General features: G+C 38.4%; 1 protein-coding gene across 5 annotated transcripts in view; it reads right to left on the reverse strand.

Annotated features, from left to right (window-relative positions):
- The window catches only part of LOC136107128 (uncharacterized protein F13E9.13, mitochondrial-like), a 49,858-nt gene that overhangs the window by 18,945 nt on the left and 3,883 nt on the right, over positions 1–27,030 (reverse strand). For 2 of the 5 annotated variants that reach the window (XM_065847957.2, XM_071814301.1), the window contains 5 exons: positions 22,315–22,495; positions 13,966–14,116; positions 11,835–11,962; positions 5,739–5,834; positions 1,890–1,983 (listed from right to left, as the gene is read on the reverse strand). In XM_065847957.2, the coding sequence (XP_065704029.2) occupies positions 1,890–1,983; positions 5,739–5,834; positions 11,835–11,962; positions 13,966–14,116; positions 22,315–22,495 (650 nt within the window). Of the gene's footprint in view, positions 1–1,889; positions 1,984–2,627; positions 5,835–11,834; positions 11,963–13,965; positions 14,117–22,314; positions 22,496–27,030 lie in introns of those variants that run through there. The other 3 variants (XM_065847958.2, XM_071814300.1, XM_071814299.1) reach the window with 2 other exon arrangements.

Raw genomic sequence — 27,030 nt, forward strand, 5'->3', positions numbered from 1 at the left:
AACACATGGTAGGGCAGAAGTAGAGATTGCATTTTAAATATACAAAAGGGAAAATCAAGGATGGACAAGGATTCAAGAACAAAATGGGTACTACCTCTGCTTAACCTGGTATTAATTCTAACCTGTTTGTATTAACTGACACAGACCATGTGCTCCCTCGACATCAACATCTCATTTTTTTGAATTTTTCATCTGTTCCTGATTCTGCTCCTACAAGTGTAGATGTTATTTTCAGAAACAAATGCCTACGAGCAGAAGAGGAACACCCAATAACTCAGCATTCCACACAACCAAACAGCATCTCTGTCCCGTTCATTTCAGAGAGAGTGACGGCCTCCGGGAAAATAAATTACAAAACACTAACACTTGCTGTCTGACACTGAATTTACTTTGTGAAACAATGAAAATTTGACAGTGACAGGAAAGAGGGAATTTAAACATAAACAGAGAGTATTCGTTTCAGCTCAAATCGGCAAAATCCCTTTTTGACATATTGAAAGAAAACTACCTGTTAATAAGATCAACAGTTTTTTAATCAAGATAATTACCCTACACATCTTTTCCATTCCTTAAGTGTTTAATAAGAAACATCTTAGGCTCTCCTTACCTTTAATTCTTCTAAAGCTTCAAACTGTAAGCAAAGAAACAGACTACGTTGTGAATTGCAACCCTTTTGCCTCATTCCTATTTGCATTGCAGAAACACTTCCTCCTTCCCCCCAGAAAAATCAGTTTATTAAAGATTGGGGTGAAAAAGCACCTGTTGCCCTCAACATTTCAAGTAGTAACTTTGCCGGCTGAAGAATAATCCAAGGAAAGCATTTCACAGGTCTGTCTGGACCCGAGTGAGTGAGCGTCAAAGTCTTTTTGACAGATGGAGTCAGGAACATGAGTGCAGTCAGCAGACTCTGCAACATTTTCGACTTCATATTGACCAAGCATGGGCTCTTCAATAGAATATTCCTAACCAGTCACCATAGGAGAACAATGTGATTGAAGTTATTAGTCCTAACATAGGTTTTTAACAGACATCCTACGGGAAATAGGGTTTTACCTCTAAAACAAGTGTTCAAAGGATCAAATAATTCTTGTCACTAAGAGTCAAACAATGGTTAAGAGTAGGGAAAAAAATTTAGAGAAATTCCATAATGCCTCAACATGAACAATTTATTGCAAGCCCCAGTTCTTATAAAAGCAAGGAGCTAACTGGGTGGGTTTCCCTGACACCTCCAAGGCAGGAATCCAGGAATGCTGTCTCTCTCTGAAGGATTTTATGTTCTGATGGTATTTCTGCAACGGGGACCATAGAGTGGAGAGTCAATTCTACTACACACCATGGCATGTTATTCCCCAACAAAGAATATCTCAGCCCAGTTCTCCTCCATTTCTAAACAATGCGCATAGATAAGCACTGCAGATGTGCAAGAAAAAAGCCACAGACAGTTCTGTCCTTAAACTCCACTTCTATGTTGCTCAGCAGAGCAAACACTGACTGGATGCTGGGGAAAAGTGCAGGGAGCGAGGGAAGTTTTTGCAATGCGAACCTGTAATCTGCTCTTAAACCAAAGAGCTGCAAATTCCAAGCCTGCATTTTGCTACAGTTATCACCCCTTACTGCCATAATTATCCTGCAAAACTTCAGCTTTCCTTTAGGACAAAATGTCTCCCTGAGCACACAGATCAGCAGAGATGATCTTGGAAACATAACCCAGGTGTGAACTCACAAAGTCTTCAGTGAAGAGGCTGCAAACAACCTGAAACTACAGCAAACATCCCCAATCATTTATCTCAATAGAACCATGCAATGTAGCACTTTGTCATTGACTTCTAGATTTTTCTAAAGCCAAGTATTTTGGTTTTCTTCCCCCTTCCTGCTCTGCCAGGACCTACCTGCCAGTCCTTTTATTTCTGTTTTCCACCAGTGAGGAGTTTGTTGGAATAGGTGCAGGAAACAAGAACTGGACTCCACTTGTAATCAGGGAGTCTGCAGAACCAAAATAATGGGATGAAAGAACAGCCTAGCAACTGGATTAGCTGCCTGTATGACACCAGGAAGAAAATATTTGGAAATTATCCATAAATCTTACAAGCTTACATATTTTCAGCACCAAAATAGGTAGAAAAACATTTGTCTTATTAGGTCCAGATAAAAACATCTAAGTTTTATGAGTGGAATGAAGTTGTATTCAGACTTATGCATTGACTTAAATAAAGTGTATTTTTACCAGTGAATTTTAATTATCTGTAACTTTACTAAAGAGACCCCTATTTTACTATTTTTTCTGTACTAAAGGTGATACTGAATCTTCACATAAAGTCATTTTGTTACACAAACGAACACTTACATTCTCTCCTCTGGTTCATTAAGTTAACAGCAAGAACCACACGTGATGTTCAGGTGGGCAATTATTGCTGTATTTTCACAATCTATTTTCAAGTTTTTTCTGCTCAGCACAGAATGGATGTGAGTACTATGCAAGAGCACAATCTGAGCGAAGGAAGAGATCCAACAAGAAAGGGAGGCCACTATCTGACATTTTAAAAGGGCAAATCAAAAGCAATCAACACCCAACAAAATGTTCAATGTAGGATGAGGTGATAGCTCAGGATATACTTAAGATACTGTAATGAGGCTAACAAGTGCTGTGTTTTAATGTAAATTAACACAAGATAATCTCTTCACATATTTAAGTGATGCACTTCAAATTAATTAATACATATTTAATAGAAGTCTTCTTGAACAGCTGTTATTTACTTCTGGAGTTTCTACACATTAGCACTTGCCTGCTTTGTTCTGTTCTGAAGTTGTTCATGCTCCAAAGTACTTTAACAACTTGGGCCGTAAAAAAATTGAACAGTCTTCCCAAAAGAGACAGCCTTTCTGATAACTTAATATTTTTACATTAAATATTCAAACACTTTCTGAACAAAAGGTCAGATTCTTCTTCCAGCATCTGTGTGAAACAGGCAAGCAGATGCTTAATGCTGCTAGACAAACACTTTCAGCACAAAGAATGATAAAGAGTTGGTGATCAGTCACATTTCCAGGCTTTAAATTAGCTTTCCTTTACTTCTGTTCCCTAAATTCTGCACTTACCACTCATATATAACAATACAGACCCAAGTTATGGTCTGATCCTTCCATAAGGGTTACACAGTGGGGTGTTACGTGAAATCCTGACAGTGAAAGTGCTGTCTACAGGATTCATTGCATGCCATGAGTATTACAGCAACTCATTAGGGTTTTTGTCTTACAAAGACTACCGTGTATGACACCATCTCATTCAGACCCTGCATGCAGCACTGAGGTAGTTCTCATCACCCCCTCCATTCAGATGAGAGCTCATTTGAGCTCCACTCACTTGGGAGTTTTTAGGATGTGAATGAGTAGAAACCAATTCAAGAAACATGCTGGTAACACATTATATTTTCACACAGTGATGATTGTGACTTTTGGCAACTGTAATCAGTTCCTTTATAAATAATTATCGTCACTGAAGAATCTTTACCAGTGTATTTGTTGTAGTTTTCAACTGACTACTTGACGATGTTTACTCTTCTTATGGCACTAGAGCACTGGCTACTGCTCATTGCTTACATGTTTATTGAGGATAAATTTCAAAGTCAGTAACAATTGTAATAGAAAATATCTGTTGGGACAACAATCATTAAATCTTCTGTGCAATGATGTATGGAAATATATGCAACTTGTAGAAGGCCTGAAAACAGTCCAAAACCCACAAAGATAAAAAATATGTATGTTACTCATATCTAAATTAATTCCTTTTTATTTAATGTGATTTTTTCACAATAGAGGATGTAAGAGAGAACTCATTACTCAGGCTGAGAATTTAAAGACTAAACCAGATCACAGAATGATTTTGGTTGGAAAAGAAGCTTTAAATCATTGAGTCCAACCATTAAACTAATACTGCCAAGTCCACCACTAAACCATGTCCCTAGGCACCACATCTACATGTCTTTTAAATACCTCCTGGGATGGTGACTTCACTTCCCTGGGCAGCCTGTTACAGCACCTGACAACCCTTTATGTGAATAAATTTTTCCAAATATCCAATTTAAACCTCCCCTGGTGCAACTTGAGGCCATTTCCTCTCATCCTATTGCTTGTTACTTGGGAGAAGGGACCAACACCCTCCATGCTACAACCTCCTTTCAGGCAGTTGTAGACAGCGATAAGATCTCCCCTCAGCCTCCTTTTCTCCAGGCTGAACAGCCCCAGCTCCCTCAGCCGTTCCCCGTCAGACTTGTGGCAGCCATGTGGGAGACAGACTAATCTAGAAAAAAGAAACCTGAGGAGAAGACTTAATCTCACAGTGTGATGTTCTGGAATCACCACCATGTTAATTGAACTAAATTTCTTGAAAAATCTTTCTGCCTTTGAAAGAAGGATGTATTTTTCGTTCAGAGAAGTATGGGCATTCTGCCAGCCGACACAAAAAACGTGTTCGTACACTTGCTTTGATATCTACAATATAACTTTCATTAGCATCAGCAGAAGCTTGAGACAGAGATGTCAAGGAAAGAGAGAACGGGAAATCCCAAAGGACAAAATGAGCTCCCAGTCCCCAGGAATGAAAACATATGCCCACATTTTATACAACCATGACATTACAGGTATTCTTTGGGTTATTTTAAGTTTCCTTAGAGCTAAAAGATCAAATTCATGGGGAATTTCTTACAACACACCCAATAAGACTGTCGTATTTTTCCTCTACATTTCACAGGAAAAATGAAAATCTGTGTTTGCTGTCAGCTTTGGTAGAAAGGTTTCCACCATAATTACACCTTGTGTAACTATGGAAGGCAAATGGAAGGAACCTGGCAGTTTTTAACACCACCAATATCAGTCTGAAGAGGTACAAAGCTGTAGGAGCTTACTAAAAAAATAACAAACCTTTATTAAAATCTCTGATTTTTGGAAAAACATTTTGATTAAATTCCAACTCTACTTAAAACATAATTAAACATTTACATTTATTCTCTAATAAGTACTGTAGATAAATCAATTGCCCAATTATATTAAAATTTTGTATGGTATACAATTACTGCATTTTTGTAATAAATGCACAATTCTAATGAAAAAATAATGATCTTGAACTTTAATAGAGCCCTTCATTTCAGGAGATGAAAGTGCTGTACATTCATTTATTATGTCTTACAACCCCTTTGTGATGTAGGTACTATTATCATCATTTTACAGATGGGGAAACTAAAAGGCTAATTAACTTGTCCAATTTACAATACTCTTAGCTGTAAACTTAGGGCATCCTATTGTACTCGGAGGCAAAACAAAACTCAGCTCACCTGTGATGAATATTTGCTACAAATTCTTAAAACTCCATAAGCATCTTACTTATAGGAGAGAACATATTACACAAGCCTTTGGAGAGTTGGTTTTGCACTGGCGATGGCTTTGAGAGCCACAGAAATGTGCTGCCTAGGAACAAACATCAGAGCACCAGTTTATTGTAAAGTGTCACCATGTTTGCCAGTTAGTTACGGAGATGATCGCGTTTTCATTTAATGTTATTAGCCATTCAAACACATGTCTGTGCATTAATTCTGTACGCTGTGTCAAACTGCACTTCTACACACACAGAAATACTATTTGCTGGCAAATTCATTCTCGCAGTTTACTTATGTGTTCCATAAACTTCTTTACTCGGTCAGGATCAACATCATTTGCCCAATAACCTTCTCTCTTGAAATACGAACCTATTATTAGAGCGTTTGCATCCAAATAATTCCTCACGTTCTCCAGAGTCACTCCAGACCCAATCAACACAGGAATCTTCACAGCATGTTTAACCTCTGAAAGACAGAAAAAACAAAATTAGGGTTAAGTCCCATCTTTGAAACTCTATCAAGACTCTAATTTGTGTAGTTTTTCAACAATAAAGAAAGGTATCAAGAAACTCATTATCATGGTATTTCTTCTGCTATAAAACAAAACAACTTCTCTAGGAAAAAAAAAAACATTAGCTCTGAAGAGCTGTTAAGAAAAAATTCACTTTTATTTTATTTTGCTTTCTGTTGTTGTATGAAACACTGCAGAGGAATATTCCTGGCCACATATCAGAGGATGCTTTCAGTGGTATGGAAGTTAGGTCTTGGTACCTGTACTCCTCTTTATTCTTAAGGAACAAGATTTAAGCAATTTTAAGTGGAACTGGCTGGCAGAGAATGTGCTGCCTTTTACTATATTCCATCCTAAATTAATTTTTATTCCTTATCCCCGATAAGAAGTTTTTGCACAGCAGGACCAGACCCTTTTACTTACTGTGATTGGTACCATCAGGCTTAGAGGTTTCATTGTGCTTGCGGTACTACACATACACAGAAAGGAGCTCTTGTTTACTACTGTCTTGCAGTAGCATCCAGTACAGATTCCAGGCAAACCAGGTCTATCACCTTGGCAAAGAATTTACTGATGCCAGAGTGACCATGTGGGCTCCTATGCCTCATCTGGAGTCTCAACTGTGTTCTCGATTTCCCTCACCTTAAGATGTGAATAATCACCTCTTCCAGTCTTTCCATGAAGTAATCAAAACACAGCTACAAGAAGAAGATGCCATTCTTGTTTGCATTCATTGTATCAGCTTAGATTCTTTTTTGAAGCTCTGGTGAGATCACTACAGTGGTAGAACTGTGCTCATTGCAGTTCTTCAGTCATCAGCTTAAATCACAATAATGGTAATTTGACAGGTGTGTATTTTGGCCAAGTCTCCTTGCTAAATTTATGCCATGGCGACAAATAGCAGATCTTCAGTGAAGAAACAAGAAGGGCCTTCTTCATAGGGAACAGAAAAGGAATGCAGGCTCTACTTCATGATAGATTTCACGGGTTTGGAAGTAGGAAAGCAAGTAGTGGTCATATAGACTACATTGGTAGCTCCAGCTAGATTACCAGAAAGCAAGAAATAGTACTGATAACTACTGCTTCTCTTGCTATGAATGGCGATGGAACAAAAAAGCCAATTATTTTTTTCTATATACAGTATGTCTGTCTTAATTATCTGACCCTTTACCTTGTTGCAAAGGGACAAATAGACAAATAGACAAAACAGGGCTCAAAATGTCACACATCCATTTGATTCCTAACACACAGGGGTGGATTTCAACCCACAGTTCAGGTGATCGTGTCCACTGCGAAATGTATGTGCATTCCCACAGAACTGACTGTTCAGAGTTACCATAGTTCACATTTTTTAGAATAAAAAACCGAAAGGGGATGGCTGATCTGGCCATGGAAAGGTTCCCCATACATAAATAAAAGGTTAGTAGAGTATTTTCTGCAGAATCTGGGTTGGTACTAGCTCTGGGGAAAAAAAAATAATCCCAGTTCAAGAATCAGTAAGCATCCCTCTCACCCTTTTGTTTCAAACTGACCAACCTAAGAGTCAATCATAGGACTGGATGCTTCATCCCTTACTTACAGAGATGTTGTGAGGCATTACTTCTGATCTTTAAAAACATAAATTGCTTTAACTGGTGATAAGCTGAAGTAAGATGGTTAGAGTTTGAGGTAACTAGGGAAAGCATACATATAAAAGTCTGCTTCAAAACACTGTTTAAATGAAGTTCCATCAGAAGCCTAAGTTATTAATTATGCTTCAGGGAGGACTAATTATTTTTCACCTTCCTACCACAATGAAGAAAGGAGATCAATTAAAATGCTCTTGAATCGGTTTTTATGTCACATGCCCCACCATTTTTCCATCTAGGAAAAATAACTCCTTCTTACAAACATTTTAACACAAAAATAAAACCATCCCATACAGTCCTTATTGAACATTTTTAAAGAAATTAGATGGATCATGCATATATGATTAAAACTATAGTTATTCTATGCATATTTTATATTCTTATAGTCGTCCTACTTACAGCAACAAAATAACTCATTACTTATAGCATTATTACTGAAATCCGTTCTAGAAAAATCAGAATTTTATTAATATAGTATCTACCTACGTGCTTTTAGAAATATATCTGCTTTACATAGATACCAATGCATAATTACAGTGGTACAACTGACCGGAGATTTGTACAACAGTACTTTACTGAATTCCCAGAGGAATTGCGTTCTAAGTCAATATTTGTTTTCACAACAAGTGTATAAGGAACATCAGCAGGTAATTGTTTTAATTAAACAGAGCATGATCACACGGCTGTAAGACAATAGCTCAGCCCTACTAGGCAACGAGTAAAAACCAATGAAACCCAAGACTGCTGTGAAACTATAAAAACCCCCAAAGCTTTCCAAAGTAGCAAGGTATCCAACTCCTGCTGTGATCCAAACATGACACATGGAGTCTACACACATCTCCTGTGCTGGAGATTTATTCAGATTGACAATGTGAAGAACAGAAATGGGAGTGCTCCTTCTGCAATGAGCCTGGGTTACTTAATTCAACATGCTACAGATGCTGCTTTTAAGTAATTTACAAGCACATCAAGGCCTAAAGTTGATTAGTAGAAGGCGATTCGTCTACTGGCTGCATTAATACAAATTCTAACTTGTAAAAGAAAATAAAGCAACAGCAGTGAGATTTGATTTTGTGTGACAATGTTCAGTGATTGTCAAGATGTCTCTAAACACAGAGCTTTGCTTTAAATCTCTCTCAGCTTTCCTGACTTTCACCTTCTGATTATATTTGTTTTGACACAAAGAGAAAAGGAGACAATTTTGTGATGTTACAATAACAAGATCCTAAAGTTTATGCAACTTGCACATTTCTCTATTTCAATAAACCGTAACTAGAGGGCACTGTGCTCTTTCTTGTGACTACATCTGCAGACACGTCTTTAATAAAATCACATGAAATAGTGCTTGGTTGCAAAGCACAATGAAAGCATTTGAACTATGGTATGCACAAGTTACACGAAATAATGGCCAAATGCTCCTAGCTTGAAAACAATGGCAAAGAGCAGCGTAAAAATGAGCACCGCTGTGCAAATAACTTGCTCGACTACTCTTCTTTAACAGCTTTTTCATATGCAATAATCACTGCAGCGTGCAGTACTGTACACAACACTATGTTTATGATAATGCTCCGCTGTAACACATTTTAGTTTTTTAATTCGAGGGATGTTTTCTCTGTCATTAAATCTAGGGCTCACAAAAAGTACAGATCAGAGACTCGCATCTCTTGTTTATCTCTGAGGGTACTGCAAGAGCAGCAGCCTCTATTTTTGACCCAAACGTACCATCGAAAGGTGAGAGGGTGAACCAGTCTTGATACCCCTTTTATGAACAATAAGTAAGGAAGTGAGAGTCACAGCCAGCTGTTGGGTTTCACAATGTACCTCATTCTCCACTGGATACTGAGCTGAGGCCATTTGCTTTGTTCTCACAGATAACTAACCAGTCAATACACAAAGCTTAGGTCACAAAATACAGCCTGGATGCAAAACAGGTATTTCAGCAGTTATAACCCAAAAAGAAAACCTGAGAGATCCACTCTCCAATCAAAGAATGTTTTACAACGTAGCAAACTAGAACAAACTTCTATAACCTCTTAAATGAAAAATATGGTTTATAAAATAAATTAATTGCAATTCAAAATGTGCAGTCATAATTTCTGCTCCTCAGTAATGTGAAGTTTGATTTTTAGGCCTTGTGCTCCATCGACCGCTGGTGCCCGGCCTGCCAGCCACTGCGAGGAGCGATGCCCACGGCTGCCACCGAGAAGGCAGCAACACAAACAACAAACAAAACCCACTGAAAACAGTTCTCTGGCTTGACAGGGAAACACTCATCTCCCACACCCCATCACAAATCAGTCAGTTCAACACAAAGGCAAAACCACTTCTACATTACTGCACAACAAAGCTAAAGACATGACAAAAATCTCATCTGTCTCTTGGTTCTGCTTTCAAGAAATGCTTTGCAGCATGATGAAAGGTGCCCAATTGTGTGTATCATCGTAATACAGCACTTCCAGGGCTGCATAAATTCGTGAAATGCAAAATTTCACTCACATCAACACCAACTTTGTAGACTGTATATCTAATTCCTTTTAAGAACATGCTGACATAGATATGCCTAATTTGTCATTTCCTTATACCCTGGAATATTGATTTGTAAGTTCTTCCATTAACTGTTTTAAGCCAACATCCTTCTTATAAGAGGGCCTGCTAATGTCCAGACCCCTGTATATTAAGCAAAATAAATCTGTGATCCACAGATTCTTGCTTTCATAGCAGAAATCCAAACATAAAATTCATGTGTGTAGTTCATTACAGCTGCCAGCTCCGACTCATTTTGTTCTTTGGACCCAGAGAGAGAACAAGACTGAGACTGACATGTTTGTTCACATGAAAGAAAAGCAGAAGCCACGGTGCTGTCTGGTTGGAGTCCTGTGGTAAAAAACCTGTGGACCCAGAGGTCACGTTCTGCTCTCTGATGCAGGAAATCAGTGAAGGTTGCACGTGCATCGGTGAAAGCAGAATTTAACCTAGGATGTTGACCTAAGACTTATCAAATACCTTTTAAAATTCTTTAATCTGCATTAAAGGTGGTGGAGGTTTTGATTGCAGTTAGGGCTGGAGCTCTAGATTAATGAAATTTTGTAGTGTCAAAAATACACCTCGCTTTCAGGGTCACCTGTTCCATGTATCATTTCCAGTTTACTGTACCAAAAGATACAATTCAAGAATTCAATATTCACACCAAATCACCATTTTCTTTCTAACATTGGTGATTGAAGCACAGTAATTTATAACCTATTTGGCAAAAGTTTAATATGTATGAAATAAAACCCCATTTTGACAAGCTCAACATTCATTTTAAATGCTGTTAAGCATGTATGATATAGGTAAAACCCTGAAAACATTGAATGATTTCATATTATTTCAAAAGATTTTTGAGGTCCAGGTATCTATGGCAAGTATGCTTCTCACCCTCATCAGCTAACATAAGTTGAATACAATTCACTCTACCCTGGAACTTCCAAACATGTGAAGTTTAAACATGCCAGCAAAAATACAACCTGAAAACATACACATTCTATTTTATGTAGTTAGACCCTCAAATTCAAGCCATTAATCTAAATTTAAATTAGTGATGAATATCAAATGCACCCATAATAGAATTTTAACTCTAGCATGGGGGTAATCCATTCTCACGAAGACAGCCCAAACTTATACCAGTATAAAAATATGAACAATTTTATAAAACTTTAGCAAAGGTCAGAGTTCTTAGGTCAAATGACACTCTTAATGAGAAGGCCACACCATTTAAAATTTATTTTGATGTCATATCTTTCTGTCTACCAATTAACCTGTATTCTTCCCCAAAATCTTCTAAGCAGTATTTTCCCTGATATTCCTATCTGGATTGTTGTCTTATCAAAATGCCTCTTTTCTTGTAGAACTTCCATTTTCATTGGGAAAGATAAAAATGCTTAACTCTTCAATGGAAAAGATTTATAGTTAGTTAGTTTTCTAATAAGGCAGCTAATAAGGCAGTTTTTTCTTATATTAAGACATTTTAGAAACAGAACAGTCAGGGGTTTTTTTTACGTATTTTACTTAATTTTTTTACAATTTTTTCATTTAAGCCTCAGCGTCATTCAGTGTTATAAAAGCCTGAAATAATTTTCATTTTCGTCCTGCCAAACTGTTGTTTAGTACCATATGACAGCCAATCTGAATAGCACCTTAGTGCACGTCAGTTCTGCTGTATCAAATCAAACCTTACAATGAGAGTCTCTTTCCTTCTGTCTTTTTTCTTCCCTTAGGGAACAGCATGTCTACAGATTTATTTCTACGTGACTCCAGAAGCTGATTCCTTGCAGTGTTGGTTCTCACCTGCCAGGTCCTGTGGCCGGGCGGGCAGCCCGGTGGCCGTGCCGGTCAGCACCACACCATCCGCCAGGAAGAGCTCGGCAGCCGCCGCGGTCTCAGCCACGCTGACATCAGCCGTCAGGGCGTGCGCACTGTCAACGGCAGGAACGGAACCTGGGGTTACTGTTGGCACACACATTGGTTTATCCATCTTGGTGAATGCTTGGACTGCGTTTCTTCATCCTCCTGGCTGTCAGAACAACCAAAGGCAGGCTTTGTGAGAGAGGGTAAGCATCCGGTTTTAAAATGGGAAGTAAAATCACGATAAGAACAAGAGGAAAAAACCCAACCTTTTCCATCAGGGAACCATGATTGATTGGTCTACTGCTCTGGATCTCCCATCTCTGAAGAGTGATTGCAAAGTGTGAGCCACCAAGTGTCAATTGAGACAGCTGCTTACACATCGAGCACCTGTGTTTCAGACATGTTGAGCACACGCAGCTCTCCGACTTCAAGTGGGAGCTGTGGATGTGCAGTCATTCATAAATCAGATTCTGTTGCCTAGAACAGAATTAACATCCTCCACTTCATTTCACAAAGTTCAACTAGCAGAAAGTATAGTTATTATCTATATAATCCCAGGAATCATCTTACACAGCGGTTACAAACGTAAATTACCTGCAACCCAGCTTTTCAACAGCGGTCTTTGATATATGGGTGACGCACTTTGACTAAAACCTATAGCGACAATAGCTCTTAATTTCAACAGTTCTGAACTTTGAAAGAATTCCAGCCATTGCATAACTACAAGTCAGGTTTGACACCTGACTTTGTTGGTTTTGTATTTCTATTTAAGTAGAAAGCTATGGCCAACATGATGGGTGGTGACAGAGCCAACCTCTTTCCTGGACCAGCCTGGGTGGACGAAGCTAGGGCCACATTCTGAGGCAGCACCCTGAAAGTAGCATGTGGAGGGTTGCTGTAACACAGCAAGTACACTACAAAAATGACTTCTCCCCATTTAAACAACAGGATGCAAGCAGCTCTTGACAGGCATGTTTTTCTACATTAAAAAAATTCAACCAACAAGTCCTTTAACATCTCCTTCTCAGCTTACAAATCTGCCTGAAACAAAAGCTTCTTATTCTTTCTTAAAAGGCAAACTCTTTGAACAACAGAAAGTATAATCCAAATATTAATTCATCAATTGTCAAGACAAAGAAAGGAAATCCTATAATGCAATATTTTTTTTTTTTACAAAAAAGTCTAGTGCAACATATTTTTATATGTTTATATATACACACATACATATATATAAAGAAATAATCAGAAAGAAACCACTCTGAAAGGACCTTAAAAGCTTCATTTGACCATGCTGCATTGTTTCCTTTCTGTTTTGAAATTTATTACCTGCTCATTAGGTATTTAAGATCTTCCAGACTTGGTTATTCTCATGATTACCCACATGCTACACACAAACATTTTAATTAGGTTATTTAGCATGTATAATACATAACACTTGAGCAGTTCTTCTGGAGAAAAAAAACCCCAAAGAGTGACATCTAAATAGCTGAAAGTACCACATGACAGTTATGATAAAGTAGCAGCAGAAAAGAAAGTGGATTCATCTGTCATAAGTTCCTTCTGTTTGATAATCACAGAACATAATCCGTACATAGACAGCACTGATTTAAGTAAAAGAAACCAGCATTATTGGCAGGAAAGAAAAAAGAAAATAGCTTTTTAAATTGCCAAAATATTATGATTGGAATGCTTTTATATGGCAGCTGCTTGCATAACTAAAAATAACCTTGGATGCCTTGCCTCTTTAAACATAATAGGCATATACACGAGTACACAAAATCTCACCTAATCCACATGTAAAACTTCTACAGTCTGCATTTAACCTGGAGGTTAAACAATTGCAAACTTCACAGACGCAGCAACCTGCAGCTTACAGGTGCAAATCTATTTTTAAATGGATCCTACAATAGTGCTGCAAGACCTTGCTTGAACAATAAAGTTCACTCTATATCATAAATAGGCAATATATCATAAATAGACAATAAATAGGCATTAAAAAAATCAGAAAATGGAGAAAAAAGATAAGATCATGATTACATTGATATTTACATAAAATATTGCTTGTATTTACCTATGTTTCTTTTTAATATCAGCAAAAATCTGAATGTTCTCTGCTCCAATGTGTTTTCTGTAACGCAGCAGGTCACCTGCACAGGCATTTATAATCCCTTCATCAGCAACATGAGAAAACACAAACCCTTCAGCCCGGATGAAATCAAGACCTGAAAAAAAAAAAAACCAAAACAGTAATATCTTAACTAAAACTGAAGACTGAAAACCAGAAATCCTAAAAATTAACAAAACCCCACCTTATCACCCCTCTTATTTGATCCCAACACAAGTTGCTCTACATGCTCTAGGGCTAACCAACATTGCTTTTCCACATATTTTTTACATTCTCTATTTTCACCAATATTCTCTCTGACTTCTTTCCACCATCTTATCCCCAGAGCCCACCGGTTTTCTCCTGTCCCCGCGGCTCTTTCCCAGCCCCGCTGGGTCTGTTCCAGTGCAGCTCACAGCACTCTCGCCCTGACGTGCCACTGCGCACGTGCTGACAGAGGAGCAGGGGGTCAAAACACGGCTCCTTTGTCCCAACAACGTGTCTTCTCTCCAAAAAGGGTCATTAACTCAAATCTCTCCCCTCTTTCCAGGTACTCTTTGATTGTATTACTTCTTTCCCAACATTTACTCCCCTGAAGTTGGTCATTGGGTGAAAAAGCAACAAGGATGAGGACACGGAGGAATAGCATTATGTCTTTAAGAAATTAGGCAGGAAAACAGCCTGTGGCACATTATATACAATGTGTTTGACTCTCCATCTGAATGTAGCTTGTGTTGTCTACAGAGTACCACATGAAATTACTTTCAGATCTGTGCCAAAGGTACAAAAATATAAGGTTTAGGAAGAGTGAAACACTTTCCATTCTACCCCAAACTGAACTTCGACCATCAACTGTGGAGAGTCTCTGGCTGTGTGCTGTGAACAAGCCAGGGCTTGATGCGGCTGTGCTACACGGAAGGATTTCCCTGAGACACCAGAGACAAAAGGAAAGTAAACAGAAGCCGCTCTGCTCTCGACCCAGGCTGCAGGAGGGGCGTTGCCGCTGCGCATGAACAGTCTGTGAACAGTGCCCTGCAGCCAATCACCATAGTGGGGGGGGATGAGTGACTGTGAGTGTAACCAATTGTAGCCTGCACTTGCCGCATGGCCTTTTGGTAGAGAGTATATAAGGCTTGGAAAAACGTGGTCTCGGGGACATTGATATTCAGTGTTGTTTAAGAGTTCATTAAAGAGTACGGATGGTAAATTCACATTGAATTAGACTCCTTACTCTCGCCCGGCCCGCCCGTTCGATCAAAGAGCTTATGCCGGCGTCTGGATTCGTCGAATTTGCTACCGCCACAATCAACTCTGCCATGTCTTAGGAACATAGTTTCCACTGTATTCATTCATTTTTTGCACTAGGAAGGTTTTATGGGTTAGATGCTGAAGAGGAAGGTTACAAATAGCAATCATTTCACACAGGACATTCATCTACTCTCAGTGCCACCCCCACTCCCCAGACTTGAAATATCTGTGTTGAAATACTGAAGCTTTGGGCCATGGGGTAATAAGTCCACAGTTGTGAGGCACAAGATTGAATTCTTATTCCCTTTCTGTAATCCCCTGTTCTCTGTCACTTAAGACAGGTGTAAAAAGCTCTGCGCTCATCTTGCGCAGCTTTTGCCGCTCCTTCAGCTTGCTTTAGAGGTCTCTTCCAAGCCCTTCTGAAGCTCTGCTGCTGCTCCAGCTTTGCAGTCAGCTGCACGTTTAGTGAGAGCTGATATCACATCAAGAGAACCGCTGCTGTGACAGCAGCCATCAGGGATGCGATCCCACCCACCAGAGAACAACAGAGGCCTCACCTTAGCACGTTTCAAATATAAACACAAACGATCTTTAAAATCTATTTACCAAATGACAAGGTGTCTGTTTATTTTTAAATTTCAGTTTCATTCCAAAAGCCCTGAAGTTGCAGAAACAGAAGCTGATGTCTGACAGAGAAGAGCCTGTATTGCTTAGCAACACAGACTCCAGCTAACAAGAAACATCCCAGACAGGTGCCAAATCAAACACGAGCTGTCCTGCGCCTGGAGATTCGCAGGTGGAAAGCATGCAGTGTTCTCAGGATCCGAAGACAAGAGTGTGCCACAAGTATAGTTACCAGAGCTAGTAGACATTGGGTAGTAAATACAGTGCAAATAGCTAGATTGAGATATCTGTATCGAGGAACAAAAACTACAGGTTCTATTTAAATCATCCAAGTTTACACTGCAATTCAGCGATAAATAGCAAAAGTTACTTCTCTAACCATAAGACTATTGATGAGTCTAGAGATATGTTACATTTTCACAGCAATCATAATATCTAGCTCAGGACAGGGGCTATTCATTGAATAATTTCATTTACTGAACTCACTGCTTACAGGTTTTTTCTGGATGCATCGTTTCTGTTTCCTTAACTCAGTAATTTAAGACTTGCAGCTAAACATTAGGATTGTACTTAGTTTAACAAAGCTGCACACTCTGTCTGGGTTTTTGAAGGCTGTGAAAGTAAAAATTTTAACCAACTGTAATAGGTGCAGGCACCAAATCATTACCCTTCTGTTTTATGAAGCCATAATCAGATTCCGCTAATGAATTCATTTTTATGCTCATAAAACTGTGAGAATTATACTATTGCTTACTTTCACATTTGGCAAGTTGAAAAGTAATAGCCATTGAATAGCTAATAGGCAGTCCCATTTCTGACTTCTATGGGAACAAAACAGTTTTGTAATCTCACTGGAGAACAAGAACAGGAAATTTCCAACGAAACCTAAAAAATAGAACTTCAAGACTATATTAAGAACATGGAATCAAGTAACCAGCCGCTGCAGAGCCTGTTGAAGAAACTGGAGCTTGTCTCTTTTTCAGAAGTTAGTGTTACTCCACTTTAATCCTACTTAAAAAGCTTTGCCTAAACAGCTGTGGAGGTCTAACAACTGTAGAGAAAAGCTTTATTTTTTTTTTCCTTCCCATGATAATTTATGATTGAAAGTAAAAAAAAAAAAAATGACAGACTGAAACATCTCTTTTGCTGGGCAAGAAACTCTTGCAAGACTGAGTTGATAGAGGAAATGGTACTTCTACTTCATCCATCTTAAATACTGCAAATGTGCATCTCACTGCATATTAACATCACAAAAAAAAAAAAGTGAATTGGCTGCAACCATGGAGAAGCCCTTTCTCAGGTGTGTTCATTCTTTGAGTTATAAAGCCAAAAGGAGCTGGGAGCTCGGATTTACTGCTTTCACAGAAATGGGATCTGGCCTCTGCAAGGCAGCAGCTCCTGATTGCTGCTGAATTTTGGACTTCAGGCAAATGTCTTTGCCTTCACACAAAGGCAAGATGCTGCAGGTAACTTTACCGGTGATATCTTGTTTTATATGCACAGGAAATCCTGCCTCACAGCTCTTTTTGCCTTCCTAATTCAAAAAGAATCTAAAAGACTGATTTTGTGCTGAAAATGAAAACCCAGAGAAGCATCGACTTCACCTGCTATTGATGCAAGAGGCACACGATCTCCATGCTGCAAAGACCCATCACCAATCAGGACATCGTCTTGCAGCAGCTCCTTCCACACTCGGCAGGAATGGCAGGCCTGGGAGAAGCCTCTCCAGTGGAGCTCAGAGCAGAGCCCGCAGCACCCACTGCCTTTGCTTCACAGCACCCATGGGTGCTCCCAGGGCATGCATACCCACTGCGGTTCTCAGCTCAGCTGCCTCCCCCCCACCACAGCATTAACACAGTGACAGTTAAACAAAAAAAGCAGTATGAAGTTTTGCCCAGTTGTATCCCACCTATAACGGGCTGTAGCAAGTGAATTCCTGCGGACAATATCTCTGCTGACAGGGGAGGGAAAGGAATGGTCTCGGACAGCAAAGCTGTATTTATAATAAAAAAAAGAAGATGTGGAGATATCTGGGTACCTAGGATATCATCGGATATGAAGCATCACTTAATCAGCTGCCAACTGTGTCATTATCCTTGATGAAGTCTAATTCCGAAATGGGATTTTAGTAACATGATCCTTAAAGTAAAAGAAGTGCACTCTCACAGTCAGGTGGAGGCGCAGTTGGACTACATGGTTGTTTTAAGTTCCTTCCAACTGAAGTATTCTCTTCTAAATTTATGAGATGAGATAAGATAAACTTAAAAACTGAGCCCCTGATGAGTGTAACACAGGCTCACCCAGGTGTGGGGAAGTTACATTCTCTAGTAGATCTACAGTCCTTGCTCCCAGGCACCCAGATGGAAGCTCTGGCCAGAACGCGAGAGCAGAATGCCTGTGGCCCATGTGCCTGGTTTTCCACCCCATGGAGTCAAGACACAACAAAGAGGAGTACCTAGGATATCAGAAGTGTTCACATGCATCACTACAGAGATACAGCTATGGGGAGTGTTCTATGCATCAAAGACCAGCAGATGGCCAGGCCAATATTTCTTGAAATCCTTCTTCTCACTATTAACTTTGTCTCCATTAGGTAAACGATGGGTCAGTTATTTTTTTCTTCTCAATCACTGCTGCATGCTGGTAATGGAGAGCATACAGAATGTGCAAAATGATCAAGGGAGCATCACCAGCATACAGTCCCTGCACCTTCTCTGCAAAGACCTACAGTGACAGGTTAGAGCTAAGCAGAACATCTCACTAATGCGAGGAAAAACACAAATAGCAGCTGAGGGCTTTTGTGCAATTCCTTTAGATACAAGAGTCTCCTTTAAGATGAACAGTACTGCACAATTAGCAAACTTTCTAAGAAAGAAAAGACACGTAGTTTGAAACAACAAACACCAGGAGTACATGAAATTAGCACAATGGTTAACTTCAGGAAACAAGACACACTGATAAATAAGTAAGGAAAACGAAACACTACACCTAAACCCAACTCAGACTTAGTGAACATATTGTGGGCGTTCCTGAGCACTAAGAAATGGTAACCAGTAATATCTGCTAAACAAAAATAAATAAGGGAGCATTTGTATTTTTATTTCCTCAGAAAACCTGCTTATACACATCATTCTGTTTCAACCTCAAGCAGATGTAGTTAATTATATCAGAAACTACAAACAGGAAATTATACACCTCTAAAAAACACATGGTACACCTGTTAATAATGAACCAATTGAAAAGTAACTGTAGCAAACAAATTCTGACTGGCTTCTCCACAAAGAGCATTTTAAGAGAGGAGGAAGATAACAACGTCTTTGGAGAATGTCATTAGAATGGCGTTCTGAGAATAAATATTTGAAATAAAGATGGCTTCAAATCAAAAATATAAATACAAAATTGTACTATTCTGTATTGTCTCCATGTTTTGCAGTCTACAGTTCCTTAGGGACATCACTGTATTTTAAATTAAAATGTTACATTAGAAGAATAAAAAAAAAAAGTGAGCAACAGAGGACTTTGGTATTAAGAAAGGTGTGACATGAATCTCTCCCACTATTTGTGTGTATAATTACACTAATTTTTGAGTGGGCTAACATTGCCATATCTGCCCTTAGGAACAGAGGGAGATCTGGCAGCTTCCATCGCAACCTTTGAGGACAACAGTCAAAGCAAAAGATCAGAGGCCATGAGGCTGGTTTGTGGGGTGGATGGAGCGGGAAGACAGGCCCTGCAGCGAGGCCAGGGCAGGAGAAGCCAGGGCCTGCCCTTGATGGATGCCCTTGGGCAACCACCTCCTTCAACCCCAGTTGGGCTGAACCAAGAGCCTTCAGTGCTGGTATAAGAGTCTGCAATAACCTTTTGGAGCTGGGAGGGTGTTGGCAACAACTGTTTTGGTTGTTTTTTGATAACACGAGGAGCTGCTTGTTTCTGTCAGAAAAGCAGAGACACATCAGTTCCCTTTTTCCTCAAAATCTCCCACCGTTTTCCTACTGCTGCCCCATACCTTTGCTGAAGCACCCAGCACAAACACGTTTTTGCTGGCATTCCTTCCTTTAGGCACCTAATTGAATAAATAAATGCTTCCTAAACAACCAAACTAAATAATTAAAAAATCCTCAGCCTTCTTAGATCCCCTGATTTATTATTGTTATTTTCAGATTTATCCAATACCTTGTCAATATGCAAGGAAAATTCAGTAATTTCATCCGTTACTATTAGGCTACCCACAACACGTTTATTAGCATAACCACATGTTGCTGATGTTGAGCTCCTCCTAGTCACACTGTAAACCTGCTGACTTTTTTTTGCCTCTTTACAAAATAAAATTATTACCTTCACCTAGAGACCACTTACAATCTCCCTGTGCAGTTCTCTTCAGAACAGTTATTTCTACTAAAGACAAGAGTTTCCACAGGGAAAATAAAATAACTGCATAGTAGCAGGAGATGCTTCATACGCTTTTTAGCTAAAATGCCTTCAGCAAGTATTTTTTCTAGTGAAAGTATACAGGGCTTGCTTTATTAATAGCCACCTATTAAAATTGGATTGACATTAAAGTCACTACTAAGCTGCTACCGAAAAACTACTGAAAGATTTGCTACCTACAAAATAGCACTCACTTTACTATGGTTTCGCGTAAAGTGATTTGACTTTCTTTTTGCTTTCCTGTTCAGTGAACTTCCGACAATCATTTTTAGCGAAGTGCAGTAAAATGCATTAAACATGGGCCTTTCCTAGCTGGTATTCTCCAGTTACAGAGCAAGCAGTGCAGAACGGTAGTAGGGCTGAGAAAATCCCAAGCCTTCCAGGAATTTTCTCCCTCATGAATAATTGCTGAGAAAGAAGAGAAATACATTGTTCCCACACTATATCCCTTATTTAGTGATCAATTTTGCTCCTAAAAGGGTGCATAACTCACTAGTATCACAGTATCACAGTATGTTAGGGATTGGAAGGGACCTCGAAAGATCATCTAGTCCAAATCGCTGCTGGAGCAGGAACGCCTAGGTGAGGTCGCACAGGAAGGCGTCCAGGCGGGCTTTGAATGTCTCCAGGGAAGGAGACTCCACAACCTCCCTGGGCAGCCTGGTCCAGTGCTCTGACACCCTTACTGAGAAGAAGTTTTTTCTCAAACTTAAGTGGAACCTCTTGTGTTCCAGCTTGATCCCACTACTCTTTGTCCTATCATTGTTTGCCACTGAGAAGAGCCTGGCTCCATTCTCATGGCACTCACCCTTTATATATATATATATTGCTTTTAAAAGTAAGATGTGTAAATATTTTTGCAAATGCCTATGTACCTCAAGTATCCTACACGCATGCAATCCTTAAAAACTAAATCTGGATTCTGTTAGCATCTCTAAGTTTTCCTATAGGTTCTACTGCGGTAATAAAACTTAGGTTTTGGCCATTTGTCAAGCAGCCAGATACCTTGAAAAGAGCAACTTCTCATTTTAAAGCACTCAAAACAAATCTGAGTTCAAAACACAACTACTAACAAGAATTCTCCCAAGAAACAAGGAATTTAAGACTTTCACATATTCAACGTACTTAAAACTGTCACTGTAGACAAGTTACCCTACATTATGTTACCTGAAGTGTGGTTTTCAATTAATACCAGCATCTTTTACTTTTTCATTCTTAAAAAATTCTGCCTGATTATAAAACTTGTACATTCAAAAATGAGCAAACATACTGTAATCACATATGCAATTTGGGTAAAACCAGACAGTAACTCTCAATTTATGAAGTATTTAGGAAGTACAAGCCTTCCATATTAAACCAGTATCCATCTTTAAATCATGGAATGTTACACATGAAAAACTAAAATTGCTTCAGCAAGCAGTAGGAGTAGAAAGGTTAGTAAGTCTAGGATTCATGCAATAAAGACACATTAATTTATATTTAATTTCCCCAAATGCAATTTAATTTTAAGTAGTTTGGCTAGCTGTACACTCAATTTTTTGTTATTATATAAAAAGCTTCATTCCATCCATTCATTAAAAAAGGCAATGAAAACTTAGTTTTAACAGATAACAGTAGTAGCAACAACATATAATTAGATACTGAAACTGGATGCTAAACCACAGTGGGTTAAATTGATCCTCAAATATAATTTAACTGAAGTAAATAGAGTTACACCAAAGGTGGCTTTTAGACATGAGAAGCTTTAAACTAATCATTATATTTAGACAGGTTTCACCTAGAAAGCTGCAGAAGCAGCCTTGGGATTTTCAGCTGCCTCCAGCTGAAGCAGTGCACGAGTATCATCTATTATAATCAAGCAGGCATCTTTCTCAAAATCTAATTTCTGCTTTTTCAAGGTACAGTGAGCTTTTCATGTCTCATTTTTCATGGTATCTATGTTAGTACAATGCACAATTTGCAGAGAGTAAATGCCACAGCAAACAACAGCAGTAACTGATGAGTCATTTCTATTACCTGCGGCAAGCGCAACCGCGATCGCCTGTTGATTCGCAGCACACAGGACCTGGACGCCCAGCGCCAGGCGGGGACACGTTTGTCTCACCGCAGCGCTAAGAATCGTCATCGCCGCCGTTACTTCAGGCCCAGGACACAGCGTGTAAGGAACATCATGCATGTTTTCTACTATCAAGCCATCCTGTGGAGATTATTACAAAGAAATATGATTAAACTCGGAAAAAAAGGAACTTAGCAAAGATGGCGAGTTTAACATTACGCTGTTTCGTATTAAAACACACACAAATTTAAAGGTTTTCCTTCAAAGGAAAGATTATCTACAGTAAGTTGTGTTGATGCACTTATAGAAGTGCTTTCATCAACAGCATGGTATCTGCTGGGAAATCACGGAGATAAATAAACGTGATTTTAATTATACGTGCATCAGCCAGGTTCCCTTTGATCCATCCTAAAATGTGAACTACAGGTGAATGAGTTAAATCTTATACCTCATTAAAAATAGTGTAGAGTCAATCTTCAATTATCAAAGTGGAATACAGCATATTGAGTGTGCTTGGATAACAGAGAATTTAGAGATAATCAAGGCAATTTTCAATTCAATTAATGTCAGAAATTAAGTGTTATTTTGGATAAAGGAATTTTTTTGTTTGACTATTATTTAGCCTATTTGCAGTGTGCCTAATACCATAGTATTAACTATCGATATTTCTCCCATTCTGGATTCAGAATCACTTGAAGGCAGATGTTGCTATTTATTATCTACTATACCTCTCACTCCACACAGACATACTCTTAGCAAACAATGGACTGATGATAAAATATTGTGCTGATATAATGTACGCAATTTATTGAAAATCTTTGTGCATTATCCCATACCTTGTACTTTTCCAATCATTGTATAGTATATGCCAAAAAGTTTGCAGTAAGTACAAATCACATATAATTTTGTCAGGGACTATTAACAGGAGTAAAAATATAGCTTGAAACATATCTCAATTTTGCATTTGCAGTGAGAATGTTAAAAACAGCTAGAAATTTCTCACCTGCTTCAATCTAAAACTAAAAAAAAGTTTAATAGATGTATTAACTGTATCTCTAAAAAATTAATTCTGTTCTCCGGAGTTTAATTACACATCTAAATCCTTTAAAATGAGGGGTTTACATTTCAAAGATATTCTAACTGAACCAGATGGGAAGAAAAACATTTGAGAAAAGAAAATACCACTAGAGATGAAACAAAGAAGTTTGATTAATAACAGAGAGAATCAGGAAGGGGGAGGAAAAAACAAAAAGTTTTTCCTTTTTTTAAAAACTTACATATGTAACGCTTCTTTAAATTTGCTGCAATGTAAAAGCCCTTTTGGCAGTAAAAGATTAGACAGTATATAAAATGCAGTCAGCATTTAATGGTTGAATACAGGCTAAGCCCCAGACATCATAAATGAACACCTAACATGGAGAACGGGGGAAACTGAGAACGGAAATAACGCAGTGGAGCAACACTCAGTCCGTCCAAGCACAACTCACATACATTCAGTGCACCGGGGTACAGCTGCATTAACCAAATGACTGATAGTAGAGTATTTAAATACACAAAATACATGCTACCTTAAAAATGACACAACTTATTAATGGAAAAAGTGATCTAATATAAGCACTAGACCTATGCACTAATTCGTGCCATTCATCAGCATATTTAATTATAAAATTCCTGTCTGAGAAAACCTCAACTAGGCAAAGAAAAACTAGATATGATACCTAACCAAAACATCTGCACTTAATTTTGTTTCTATGTCCAATTCAATATATAATTTAACATCCACACTTTCCCTACTTGTGATGGGAGTTACAGGTTTGCCATACAACAAATACGACAACCAGTCCTCAGAAAAACTCAGAGCATTTTCAGACAGGAAAAAGGTCACAAACTTTTAGTCTATTTCTCTGGAATGAGGCCATGACTATTCCAACAAAACTGAACTGACCAAATGGTCTTCTACCTCAGGCACAACTACTGAATCTTTCGTGGTACCAACAGAAAGTGAAATCCCTTGGCCTTTCGTCCTCTGTACACATATTAGGTCAATCTACACAAGACTGCAAACTTGGTCAGTAGCAGTACGTAGCAAAAGGATTAATGTAGGACTATAATATTTTAACAAAACAAACCAAACTCAAACACAATGAACCCTCAAAACCAATTTCTTGAGGGCAAAAACCTAGAAGACTTTGGTCTTTAGCTCAAGAACACTCTACTTGGCAGAATTCACCAAAACCTGAATGTCTGGGAAACTCCAAGCTTACCATAAGGGCAAGGAGCTGAGATCTGCAAACCAGAAGCCCCAGGCTTTCAGCAGCTAAAAATCAACCTCAATAAGACATCCAGGAAAAAAGACGTCAGGGAATGGGGCTTCAGATGCTCAGCTCCTGATCAGCCATGGAAAGAGCCGAAAAAGCAGAACAGACTGGCAGAATTCCACAGGTACTCTGCAGTGAAACTGAGCTTCCTTTGAATTGCTACTACTTTGACAGCTCAGGATCTGTATAAAGTAAATTATTCCATTAGATACATTAATGAATTAATTCATATAAAAATTAATTTTAAACCCTAGCCAAACTACTGTGCATTAAAAGTATCTGATTGAATTCTAGTTCAAAATGCAGGCATATGGGAAGTTTCCAACATTTCTCTCCCCCTTAAACTTACTATATTCACGTTTCAGCAGTTTTTGCTTCCTAGGGCCTCAAGGTCCACAGTTACAGCGAATATTTTTGGTATCACTTTAATAATGCGCTATTCTTTTGGTACCATCTGATAGACTATGTTCTTTTGCATATTATGTTTTGTTTAATTAAAGAAGAACAACATATGTTCTGCAATACAGAGAACTGAATTACAGATGCATCAACTCAAAGCTTTCCTTCATATTTTATATAAAAATATAACAGCACAGATTTCTGTGTTTACTGAATTGGTATGTATATAAAACAGACTTCAGTGCTATCAGACAGCTAAATAAAATGGTGGAAAGAAAACAGTAATGCTAAATTAAAGTTCTTGGAATTTAAGCTTATGATTTAGAGGCCTATGGAAACAACTACTGTACAGAAATTTTTCTTGATCGTACAAGATAACACTCCAACAAAAACCTTTTGTGTTCCTTTTCCATCGAATGTTAAGATAATCTAAGTGTTGCTTATATATAATAGCTTTGCTATAAGTAATTCTCAAACAATATATTTCTTTTTTACTTTAAAAGACTTCTGAAGTGCTATGTATGTGCAAAGAGCCTCTTATATCACAGTCAGCTACTGCAAAATAGGTCATTTAAATAGCTCTCTGATTATATAGAAAAATCATTTATTTAGCTTTATTCCACTTATAGGAATGACCTCTCAAAACACTTCAGCTGCACGCACACATAATATCCCAGCAGCAAAGCCTCAAAAATAGTCACAACACTAGAAACCACAACAGGCATAACAACCACACAAGTTTTAACTCAGCATCTAACTTCTCTAACTTTTTTCCCCAGGATAACTTTAAGCCCAGTATTTCCCCAAAGAGAAAGGTTTTACCTGCTAACACAAGGCTTTACAAGCTTAAAACAACTATTCTTTCCTACAGCAAGAAATGAAGTTTTAAGGAGACTTTTGCACCATATCCATTATTATACAGGCTCGGGTGTGCTCCAAGATGATTACAGCCTTTCCCACCCCACAGCCATGTGCCTTTACATGGGAAACCAGGTGCCTTTGCAGAGCATTTATTTGCAGTGCCCAGGCACAGCTGCCTTGCAATTCCTTTAAAAAACTCCACCTCCAGAGCAAGAGATTACAGCCTTAATGTAATATAGATAGGTAGATATCTTATGTTCTCCTGCATATACCACAGGACACAGTTGTGGGGAGGTTTGTCTGCTATTTTACTCCAGTGTAATATAGGTAAGATTTGAAATGTTAACCTTTGTGATCCAAGTAATAACCACCTACATGTTTCTGTGCAGAAATACTAGTTATTAAACTCCAAGTAATTTGAATTCCAACTATCATTGTAGATATAAGAGTAATAGACTCAAATATCTTCGTTTTCTAAAAACATCAATACGTATGTATGTAAAATATGTACTAGCAACTCTCCTTCCAGGTACAGAAACAAAAGAAGAGTCAGGAGGATCAGAATAACAAATTCTGTGTGGTAAGGAGCATCATAATATTTGCAACTCAGTGTACTTTTATAATTTTGGGATATTTTCTTTAAAAAAAAATAGCTTATGTAACTCTGTCTTTAACATCAGCTACTCAAGTAGCTACAGCTAGATAACAGTAACTAGTAGTGAAATGATCTATATCAACAAAATTAGAGGGAACTTGGACTTTACTTTCTGGCTGCAAAGTAAGCGTTACCCAGGTTGAACAGAATGAATACAAGCCTATTTGAATATATATTTTGCATTTTTCTTAAACAGATACAAACTGGAGGGATCATAATACTTCATAGCTTGCTGCTTATAAAATCTTGTCTGGATAATTTCATTGTTTAGCAACACACAAGTACAAAGCATAATACATTTTGAGCACAGATGGCTTCCTAACTGAGCACTCACTTATTTTCATTACTGTGTTCTAATATCACAAATCTTTCATGTTTATTATGTCAAGCTGCTAATGTGCCAGACAAGTCACCTTTTTCTGAATATACCTGGATTTAAAGTG

This window comes from Patagioenas fasciata, chromosome 13, assembly GCF_037038585.1.
Source record: "Patagioenas fasciata isolate bPatFas1 chromosome 13, bPatFas1.hap1, whole genome shotgun sequence".
NCBI classification, from domain to species: Eukaryota; Metazoa; Chordata; class Aves; order Columbiformes; family Columbidae; genus Patagioenas; species Patagioenas fasciata.